This window comes from Lethenteron reissneri, chromosome 31, assembly GCF_015708825.2.
Source record: "Lethenteron reissneri isolate LAM-NWPU_2019-01 chromosome 31, ASM1570882v1, whole genome shotgun sequence".
Classification (NCBI taxonomy): domain Eukaryota; kingdom Metazoa; phylum Chordata; class Hyperoartia; order Petromyzontiformes; family Petromyzontidae; genus Lethenteron; species Lethenteron reissneri.
The window spans coordinates 1,159,263-1,170,878 of NC_083809.1; the positions used below are offsets into that span (position 1 = coordinate 1,159,263).

At 53.6% G+C, this 11,616-nt stretch overlaps 1 protein-coding gene across 2 annotated transcripts in view; it reads right to left on the reverse strand.

The window, feature by feature from the left end:
- Window positions 1-933: 933 nt before the first annotated feature.
- LOC133349636 (potassium voltage-gated channel subfamily H member 6-like) overlaps window positions 934-11,616 on the reverse strand; it is a 140,257-nt gene continuing 129,574 nt past the window's right edge. For both annotated transcript variants that reach the window (XM_061563234.1, XM_061563233.1), the window contains 8 exons: window positions 10,100-10,186; window positions 8,798-8,963; window positions 8,181-8,374; window positions 7,413-7,521; window positions 6,501-6,648; window positions 4,492-4,664; window positions 4,005-4,158; window positions 934-3,346 (listed from right to left, as the gene is read on the reverse strand). In XM_061563234.1, coding sequence (XP_061419218.1) covers window positions 2,881-3,346; window positions 4,005-4,158; window positions 4,492-4,664; window positions 6,501-6,648; window positions 7,413-7,521; window positions 8,181-8,374; window positions 8,798-8,963; window positions 10,100-10,186 — 1,497 coding nt within the window. In that variant the 3' untranslated portion in view covers window positions 934-2,880. The remainder of the gene's footprint in view (window positions 3,347-4,004; window positions 4,159-4,491; window positions 4,665-6,500; window positions 6,649-7,412; window positions 7,522-8,180; window positions 8,375-8,797; window positions 8,964-10,099; window positions 10,187-11,616) is intronic.

Below are 11,616 nucleotides of genomic sequence, written 5' to 3' on the forward strand. Positions count from 1 at the left end.
CACGGTAGCAAGCTTTGCGATCACACGAATAAATAAACATGAAAGGCAAAAGCGTTTCCCACTTTCATTCACCAAAAGCTGCTCATCTGAGCCGCGGTCCCGATCTATAGGAAGTGATCATCGGTTGGATCTGTACGCAGGAGAGCAGCTTCAATGGATTTCAACTCCAATGCATATGCTATGGATGCATTGGAATGCAGACTTAGCAGTGTGGTCCTACTTAGAGTGTGAAAAGTAGGGAAAGAAGACGACACTTGGGTGAATAGAGTTGTGCTGCGAACATCGTTGTCCAATTTTTTTTGAAATTTAGCCCGCGGGAGGGAAAGTGGTGTGTCGATAGGAACTGTACAAAATACAGTCCGGCTGTCTTCCACATCCTGCCTGATATGTTACAAAGTTGATAATCTTCATTAGTCGTCGACCAAAAACGTAAGCGTATAAACATCAGCGGTTACATTCAAAGCCCGAAATACAGAAGAACGTTTTAAAAATATATATACATGCAATTTTCTACCAAGACTTTCTTACAAAAATTATAAGCCAGATTTTTCAAAAACACTGAAGATGCAACTTTGCTCACGACAGCCAGATGCTGAAGTCGTCTCCAGGCTACATTGCTGTGAAGTCGCGAGGGAATATTGTTTGACCGTGCCACAATAGTGCATTCACACACGCAAGGTGCAGCGTCGCATCGTGCCGTCCCTTGACTCTGAGCAGACACGGACACGTGTGGAATTACGACGTCGCTAATCCCACAAGCCACGCCTGTTATGTTGGTAAGTGCCATCGTATATATAATGTATAAAATTAAACTTTTACATAATTTAACAACGCCTCTCTTATTAACCCTTTCACAGCCCACGTGTCACCCTGCAGCCAGACACATTTTAAATGTGCAAACCTGGTCAGTTTGATTTTTGGTATTTTTAAAAAATAATTGTTTATAATAGGGGCATGACCCTGATCCGTGTGCAATGTTTATTCTTAAACATATTCTGCTACTGAGTTGGCAGCTGCAGACGCGTCACCTGTGTGTGTGTGTGACCAGCAAACACAAAGCTACATTCCGTCACGTGCAATATCTTGACCTGCCACGGGAGGGCCTCGGTAGCTCCCCCAGAATCGACAGGCCTGGCCGTGAAAGGCTTAAGAAACAATCTGCATCTGCTAAAACAAAAATAATTAGAAATTATGAAAATGTGAATGAGACACGGAAGTTATTTTTTAAAATAACAATTTATAATATTTGCAAATTGACCAACTGGGACATTTAATATTTGCAAATATTGCAAATAGTCTCTCTGACTGCAGCGGTTTTGCAGTCTTGATACTGATGTGGGTAAGGCTTCAGGGTTCTGGACATTTTGCTGTCCGATTCCGCTTCACCCATCTGTGGTTTAGGATGGGTTCACGGTTGCTGCTGTCTGACGGGCAACTCCGAGCCGTGGTGTTCCCTCTGCCAGCGGCGGTGGCGCAGTTCTCGAGTGCGTAGGAAGTGCAACTGCACAGGACGGCTCACAGGGGTCCTGGTACCAGGCTACGAAAGAAGGAGGGGGGCGTAGATTTACCGGTTTCACTTCACAGGGCGGCGGACACGGCAGAGCGGTAGCGCATTTTCCACTTGAGCCCCACAGGCGCCCTGGTTAATACTGCCCGTGTATACTGCATGCCGTCTGCTTCACAGTGGACATTAAAGATAACGTGACATTCATTAAAAGAGCAGGTCACGTGTGTCGGCATCATGGTCCAATTTTGCCAAATGTAAAATTTACCCATAAATCACAAAGTGTGGAAAACAACTAAATTGCCCCCCCCCCCCCGCCGCGAGGTAGCATACGCCTGCAGACTTTGTGATCCTTGCGCTATAAGAATGGTGCCACAATCCCAACATACTCATGGTTTAATGATTTATTTTCTTTCCTGGCACCAGAGCCCATGCCACTCATGTTGCGCCCACTGCCCAGCAGAGACGCCCACTGCACATCCCAGGCTGTGATCATCGCGTGGCCCCAAGCGTGCCGGTTTGTGCTGCCCGCTGTCTGTGGAAGGCAGCCCGCTCCGCATTTCACTCGGCACCCGTGCCACATGGGGAGACAAATCAAAGTGGGGCCGACACGGAGAGGAAATTGCTCTGCGTTTACGGAGTTGGAACGCGGTCACGTGGCGCGGGGTCGTGAATCGCGGAGCGGAAGCCTCCATTTGACCGTTGCAAGGGAGACGCTTCTCACGGACACCGCGTCCGTCCTGCCGTGCTCTACATCTATGTGGCTTGGTGTGTGCTTTTCAAAATCTTTGGTGCGTCCTGGTGGCACACTCCACCTCTATGCAACTTGCACGAAAAAAGTTAACGACTAACAACACTAAAGTGGGTTAAGTCCAATCAGCAGTTGTCAAAAGCAGCTTGACGATAGTAACGTGGAGTCAATATTGGGTGGCAGCCCTGGACTCGAATCCAGCGGCTCAGTGCTCTGACACGGCCCCACACCTTTGTGAGCAACCCAGAAATGTTTACGTCATATACTCGAATGATATGGCCATTTTGACCGGCTACAAAACGACAATCACGGGGGAAGAAACATCTATTTTAAGCAATCCCTTCCGCTCGTCTTCTTGCATCCATGACCGTGATTCAAGTGAACAGGCTTTCGTGTCAACAAAAACTCCCCCCTGTCCCTTGTGCAGGCATTCACATTGTAGTTGCGCTATGTACACATCTAGACGTGGGCGACGTTTTTTTGTTGCGGCGTGTCAAACGCGACATTTAAAAACGTGTCTCTTGCTTCGCTTCATTTGCCGACGTCGTTTCGCAGCGGCGGTCCAGAAGCCCCCCCCCCCACTCCCGAGTTGACCGGCTTCCGAAGTTGACCACTGGCGGCAGAGTCACGACGAGTCGGCGCTTTCGCTCGTGCCTGGAAGACTCGGGACGGACTGCCAGCGCGACGGATTGGAGCGGTCCGAGCGAGCGCCGTCCGCGTGCCGGAACGACACGGAAGAGCGGCGCGCGGAGCGCGCCGGCGACGCCTCCTGTCGCTCCGCGACCCCCGCGACCCGTACGGGACCGGCGAGCGCTCGGGGGGCGAACATGCGCGGCGTGAGCGGCCAGGGCGGGGAGGTCGCGGCGACGGAGCCTGGGCTCCAGGCACCATCCGCCGGGAGATCCAGGGGGTGCGGCGGGGCCCTAGCGGGGGGCGGCGGAGGGGCAGGGGGAGGGGAGGAGGCGGGGGAGTCGGGGGACGGCGGCCTGGGCCCCGGCGACGTGGGGCTGTAGGCGGGGGGCACCGGAGCCACGCGCCGCTGCAGCAGCTGGATGATGGAGCCGAAGTCGGTGGCGATGCGAGACTCCAGCCTGCAGGGACGAGGAGGAGGCACGCGGCACCGAGTCATGCACGTGCACGGCCCTTGTCGTCAATACAATGTCCACACTTAACCACCCTGGTCAGTGTGGGTTGGGTGAAGTCACGGAGCACGGACGTAGAGGCACAGAAGTAGAGAACAGCTGTGGATTTTGCTACACTGCACCTCGACTGCCCGTCCCGCAGCCACGCGGCAGCCTATGGACAATCGGTTTATGCGTGGTGGGCACCCACCCCTCCAGCGTCCAGGCTGCAGCATGCTTTAACTTCCTAGGCCCGGTGGTGTGGCCACATGCTCGTGCATACACAGGCGAGCACATGCAACAATGCACGCACCGCTACACGTGCGAACATGCACACGTGCAATATACACGTATGTTTACACGCACGCATAAACTCACCCATCCACACATACATACATGGACACATACATTATATACATGTATACACAGAATTATATATAAACACATACACACGTACCCATATCGTGCATGCTAACACACACATGTGCAAGGTGATACATATACCAGCCCCACGTAAGGGGGAGCCAATTGCTACGCCCAGCTTCCGTTACTAATTTCCCACACACACTCTGCCATTTACTTCTGAGCTAAATACAACCCATGCAGGTTGATCATTCATGGACCGCACCTGTTGATGTGCGTCTGCAGGAGCTCGATCCGGTCCTCTATAGGCAGCAGTCCGATCCGTAAATCCGCTCCAGTCTCCGTGTCCAACAGCCCAGTCCGCTTCTCCCCAAGATCCGCTCCGCCGGTCGCCCAGAAGTTGTAAACCTCCGGGACATCTGCGTGCGACCAAGGCCACAGGGTAAGCGAAGCGAGCTAGAATCCATCTGAGAGGCTCTCTGCACCGACTGGCTTGTCCAGTTGTAGCCCAGGAATCAACGGGGTTTGTTGTCCAGAGGACAACCACCGTTGACTTCCAGCGGCATGGTCACCCAAACCCACGCTGACCAGCGCGGCGAAGTATGGCCAAACTACCCCCGCGGCGTGGGGCGGCCTTCGCCAAGCAGTGACTTGACAGCGGGCTGCCAATTATCATTCATCGATGATACAATTTCCGACCGTGTAATGTGACACACTCGTTGACACCGATGCTGAAGGTGACGATGGCGCACCGGCAAGGAGGTTGCAGCGGCTGCCCGAGATGGCCCCGCTGGAGAAGGGGTCCTTGCTGGCGGGCGTCGAGAAGCCGTCTGCGTTGCCGTTGACGGTGCCCGTCTTGGGCGACGGCGACAGCTCCAGGAGCTGCGTGGACGCCCGCGCCACCCTCTGCGCCCGGCTGCTCGACCTGGCGGCGCGCGCGCAGCCCCGATACACAGCCGCAGCCACCGCGGGCTCGTCACACGGAGCTCGTGTTGCAGCACCACCGTCGTCACGCTCGCGAAATACAGCGGCTCTAGGAAGCACACCCAATCTCCCGTGCACGCTTGCTTTTGATGCCCACAATGACCCCCACGACCCTGAATGAAATAGTTCAACATAATTATCAAACACCAAAAGAAAACATGCTAATTTATCTACCCCCCTCTCTCTCTGCCCCCCTCTCTCTCTATTTAAGGCCTCGACACAGAGGCGTTGTTTCTCTGTGTGCCGATGTGTGTGTCTCTCTTTGTGTGTCTCTGTGTGTGTCTCTCTCTGCTTGTGTGTCTGTCTATGTGTCTCCGTGTCTGTGTTTTGTCTCTCTCTCAATAGCAATCTTTGGAAGAACGTAATCAACCAGGTAGGGTTTTGACTGTTGTATTAGCCGATTCTCTGTGTTGTATCGCATTATATTTCTCAGTTTTCTAGGTTAGTTTTCGCTTTCATTTGTATCTGATGATTGCTTGTGTTGCAATCGAAACGTCGTATGCAATTATTTAATTTATTATTTTATCTTTCCACGTGGCTTTACCGAAATAACCCAATAGTAATGTCTCTCTATTCAAATGAGCAAAGGGACTCTGCGGCCCTGATCCAGTCGTTGAAATTCCACGTTCCCGGGGAGGATGGCAGTCTCTCAACGAGATATCCGTGCTGCCGAATTGCCGCAAGGCGTCGTTCGTTTGAACACACCCAGGAATGTAATGGAACGAGTTGGAAGATGAGGAGGCTTTCAACTTCCAACCTTCCCATTGCGGGTCAAGAGGTCTGACCACAGCCGTGGGAATCATCGCCGTTGTCCAAGACTTGTTCCCAGAGGGTCCTGCATGGGGTGCTTGAGCCCAGGGCTTCATTTCCACACCCAGCAGGCCACATCCAGTGTACCTCTCGCTATGGCTATGAGTCGCGTGCCACTCAATTACAGTCTACCGGCTATGCAGGAAATATTCAATCATCCAGAACATCCTGCAGCGCAGGGCAATTGGGAAGGCGCTGCGCTTCACAGAAGGAGCGGGGTGGGTGTTGTTGATTCGATGTGATTCCTACCCAGTTAAGTACGGCATCACACTGTGTACGCCCTCCCGCACTAGGCACTTTCGCTGCAACGTACTCAACCTACCGATGCCCAGTCCTGGCGTCGGCACTGTGTACTATCTCGCCATCACGTACTTGAGAGGTAGAGAACTTAGCCATTAAGAGCCAACATTGTTTACGTTGCACGGTGAACATTCAGGCACCATATTATGCCCAAGTGTTAGCGTCTCTGACTGGCTGAAGTGTTTCTCATGGCTACTCCATTAATGTTTATTTCCCAACATACCGTACTTATGGCGACTATTTTTATGCAAATGTAAAGTATTTTTTACGTGATAAACAACTAATAAAAATACATATAATATACCAGACAAGATAATATATCTTAACATATCAATAATAATGACTTTCTTTTCACATAGATGGTTGTGCAATGTTGACGTGCAACAGGTTACTGATCATCCTCGGCCTGGGTACTGAACCACATTACCATCCACCATCCCATCTCGAGTAGGAGTTTAACAGGTGGGCTTTCACCACCAATATTATCCATAATAGAGGTTTCTTTAGGTGAGATCGTGTAAATATAAATGTGTGGTTAAACCCGCCACCACCCGCCAATTAATAAGGTTTGTCACGTAACCAAAACGTGACAATTCGTGACTAGTATGAACCGGGTCAATGCCTCTCATCGTCGGAAGATTGTGGCGCGAGAAACGGCTGCCGTTACCCAGGCGAGGAGAAGCTCACGTCCCCGACCTCCGTGCGCTTCCCCCGGGCCTGCTGCGCTTTGGGCCGGTGGTTACAGTTCCGCGTCTGGCCGTCCGTCCGCGATGTCACGTCGCTATCGTCATCCTCGATCCGCTTCTTTTGTTTCCCTGCGGACACGGGACGGACGCAGATCCACGATTAAAACCAACGGTGGCGGCGCGATAGGTGGCTCAGGGCGAGAGTGCTCGGAGATAAACCGCAGCGGGCCAAGAGGGCGTTATCGACGGCCATTTATTCGTGCAGAAAGGCCTCAACGAGCCTCGACTCTTTTTCAGGAGGGTGCTGCATTGGTGAACGAGTTGTTGGCCTCATCCGAGAGGAAACCGGAGAAAACCCAAACTCGGCGAACATCCACCACGCTTGGAATGTAACCGGGCCCCACCGACCCATGACGGGAACCTTGCCTCAAGGTGGCGGCTTTCGAGCACAGGCACGTGACTTGGACGTACCCCGGTCCCTCGGCTGTTTCTGTGGCGATGCCTCAGAGGCACACCCAGGCAGGGGGTGGCAGTCGCACCGATAGCCTCCCAGATATGTTCAGACCAAGACTTTTCTTAAATTATGTCAAATTGTAAAAAAGTAACAAGAATAGTCAATACTTCTTGATGGATATTTAACTTAAGATACAATCAGTGTCACATTTTGACAATCTGATGATACATTTTCTTTGGCGGAACGAGTGCCTTTATAGACACTAGAAACCGCGTGGCACGATTGGGAGCCCTGGGTGTGTGCCAAGGCAACCCCACGCGACCCCACATGACCCCACACGAACCCACACGACCCCACACGAACCCACGCGGCCACACGCGGCACCACGTGACCCCACGTGGCCCCACGTGGCCCCACGTGTGGCTCCATGCGGCCGTACCGAGGCCGACTTTGTTCCACAGCGACGGCCGCCGTCTCCTTCGCCGTGACGCCGCGCCCTCCCCGCTGCCGCCCGAGTCCTCGCTGGAAGAGTCGGGGATCATGTCCACCTTTGGCCGGGGGGAGAGGGTCGTGGGATTAATGCGACGCCAATACACGACACAGACGCACCGCGTCTAATCACACCACTAATATGATGCTTGTAAACGCAGGAAAGTCTGACAGCTGAGCCTCATGAATCTGTTTCAGGAGGGTCCTGCCAAGTTTTCACAGAAGGAGGATGATGATCGCTGTGTAGATTCCAAACGATTGAATGGCGGGTAATTTTTTTCTTATTTGGCCTGTGACGCTGGCACATGGCGTCTTTAATGTCCATTGTGAAGCAAACGGCACGTGGTTTGTTATGGTCGTATGTATGTTGAACTTCTGATCTCGTCAAGGAGCATAAACCATCACAGGAACCCCGGTCATCCTCGCAGCGGCTTTTGGCAGGCCATCGAACAAAGACGGTCACCGCATCGCGCGCTTTCAGATGCGCTTTTATGAAGCCACTGGAGCTGTGCACTTATAAATCTAGATCGAAAACTAATTTCTTTCTGAATGCTTTTCGTGTTTAGTTTGTTGTCCTTCCCCCCGCACCTCCATTTGACACGGTTGGATACGTATGGTACGAAAGAAGTTCAACATACACACATCGCATACATGCTTCCGTACATACATACATGCACAGATAAAAACATGCAAACCCCAAGACCCGAGCTGCCCGTACGTCGCGCAGGTTGAAGGTGATCTCCAGGTTGCGCCAGAAGCACTCGGAGAACTCGGGGTACATCTCCAGCACCTCGCACAGGTCCTCACGCAGGATCTTGTGGAGGTCGCAGTACGTGAGCGCCCGCACGTCCGCGTTGGACTTGCCGGGTTTGCTGCACACATCCAGCGGCTCGCCGAAGATGTCGTTCTTGCCTGGAAGAGAGGCGACCATCGACGCACAAACGCGTTGGTCCAACAAGCTGTCGATCCAGCGGTTAACCCGCCAATCGATCAATCCATCAATGTAGCGAGCCAGCAAGTCAACAACCAACCATTCACTCATTCCATTAATACGTAAAGCCATAATACATCACGTGGACATTTATAGCAGCCAAATACTCTAAACATCTAATGTTGATTCTAAATGTGGAGGGAAATAACGGAGGAACCGGAGAAAAATCCACGCGACCACGGAGAGACAAAGAACACGCAAACTCCAAATATACAGCAGGCGTCAGGGTCGGGATCGAACCCACAACCTCCTGCATACCAGGCGAGGGAGTTAACATCTCCTAGCCACGTGGCATTCCCATCTCCCCCTCGCATCTCCTAGGAGTGGACGTCCGCCCTGCGCACCGAGGATAGCGACGACGATGTCCTCCCGCATGATCTCGATGGAGCCGCGTGAGATGAAGTAGAGCGCTCGCAGGACGTCCCCTGCGTGCACCAGCGTGTCGCCGGGGGGTGCGTGCGTCGTCTTGAACTTGAGCGCGAGGGCACGCAGGCAGCCCTTGCTGGCGCCCTGTGGGGGGCACGCGGCAGGGAGGGGGGGGTGCGGGGGGACATGGGGGGACGTGGTGAATGAGGAGGAAAGAGGAGTTAACCCAATGATCACGCGAACTCCGGTCATCCTCACAGCAGCGGCTTTTGAATCGCCATCGAACAAAGACAGTCACTCATAATAGAGTTTTTTGTTGGGTTAGATCGCATAAATATATAAATGCGTCGTTAAAACCCGCCACCACCCGACACAGCCAACTAGTAAGGGTTGTCACGTAAACAGAACGTGGCCAATTCGTCACTGGTACAGCACGCCGGTGTGTTGGAGAGCCAAGCCACAACATTTACAATCTGAGTACGACGTTTCGCCAGTAATTACAACCAGCTTCATCAGGCGACAGCCAGATTGATAAGTTTATAAATTTCTGTTTAGTTTGTTATCCATCCCCCGCGCCTCTGATTAGCACGGTAGGCTACGTACGGTGCCAATGGAATTCAACATACACACACACGTACATACTCACAGCCCTGTGTTGTTCAACTGTACATTAGACTGCAAGCCAGCCACTTTTTGTTTTCATCAATTACGTAAACTTGGTCGGATTGTGCTTTTGGTAAAAGTTTTCGGAATGATTGGGGAGCGACCCTGGTCCACGCGCCTCATTCGTCTGCGACAGATGTCGCCACCAGATGGCAGCAGACATCGCGCCGTGCGAGCACACGTGGCCCACGGGACTCAACCCTCAGGGGCAACGTCGCGAGCGGCCACAGGAGGGACGATGGCCCCGGCCGTGAAAGGCTTAAATGTCGCTTACTATGCCGAATCGGGAGAACCACTTCATCACAGCCACGAACCCACGCGCCGCCGCCGCCGTCACTCAATATCGAGGCTGTGCTTCCCATGCAGTGCGTCACGAGGCACCCTCAGGGGACCAAGGGGACCCCCCCCCCCCCCGTGACAGCTGTCCCTGCGAGCGACGAAGTGGACGCGGCACTGGGAGCGATGTTGCGCCGTGGCTGCCAGGTCAAATTCGGCAAAGAGTTTGTGCCGGGCAGCCAGCCCACACGGAGCACTCTTTGAGAAGAACTCCACGGGATCTTTGGCGTCCACTTCGGATTTGACGGAACGCTGCCACGTGGACGCGGCGCCCCACGCACCTTAAAGGCCCTACAGTTTTCCAGAAGCGTCCGGTTGAGATGCAGGCAGATGTCGGCCTGCAGGCAGTCCGGGAAGCCCTTGAGCACCTGCCGCGGCACGTACACAAAGATAAAGGTCCCCGCACGGCCTTAGCAAACTTTTGAGGCAAGTGCTGTTAGCGAGCAATTATAAAGACGAGGGGGTGGGTGGTCAGCACCACGTCCTGCCGCCTTGTGGCGATCATGACACACCACGACAGTTTAGGCTGAGTCGACCTAGGCGCAGGACCAATTTAGACAATCGTCATTGGTGTTGGCCGTGAGTGTTCATCGAACTTGGGTCGCTGGGTTCGTAGCGTAGCGCGCTAACCGTTGCACCGCTGCTCCCCACATACACACACACGCGTGTGGGCGACTACGATCCACTCTGTGCATCGTCTAACAGCGGGATTTCAGCTGCTCGCAGAGTCACGGGGAGATGGATGCCGTGCGGAGCCCGTGTGTGTGTACGTGTGTGTGTGTACGTGTGTGTGTACGTGTGTGTGTGCGTGTACGTGTGTACGTTTGTGTGTGTACGTGTGTGTATGTGTGTGTGTACATGTGTGTGTATGTGTGTGTGTACATGCGTGTACGTGTGCGTGTACGTGTGTGGCGATGAACACACACGGCCTTTTTGTAAGCCAGCTGCTAGATGAAGGCCTCTCTACGTCGCGCGTGGGTGTCGTGCGGGTTTTGAGGTGGGTGGCACAATACGCGGGAGCGTTATAATCACGGTGCGGCAGTGACTTGGCAGCACTCATTTACCCATCCACAACTCGCCCACCAACCAACCTCACCTGACCATCTACCTCCTCACAGACCGACCCACCCATCGATCACCCAGGCAACCCACGAGTCATCACCCATCCGCCATCCTTCCCCACCCACCCAGTCACCAACCTGAAGACTTGCCCAGACACCAACACACTTCCCCACCCACCCAGTCACCAACCTGAAGACTTGCCCAGACACCAACACACTTCCCCACCCACCCAGGCACCAACCTGTCGACTTGCCCAGACACCAACAAACTTCCCCACCCACCCAGTCACCAACCTGTCGACTTGCCCAGCTACCAACACACTTCCCCACCCACCCAGTCACCAACCTGTCGACTTTCCCAGACACCAACACACTTCCCCACCCACCCAGTCACCAACCTGTCGACTTGCCCAGACACCAACAAACTTCCCCACCCACCCAGTCACCAACCTGAAGACTTGCCCAGACACCAACACACTTCCCCACCCACCCAGTCACCAACCTGAAGACTTGCCCAGATACCAACTCACTTCCCCACCCACCCAGTCACCAACCTGTCGACTTGCCCAGACACCAACACACTTCCCCACCCACCCAGTCACCAACCTGTAGACTTGCCCAGACACCAACAAACTTCCCCACCCACCCAGTCACCAACCTGAAACTTGCCCAGACACCAACACAATTCCCCACCCACCCAGTCACCAACCTGTAGACTTGCCCAGACACCAACACAC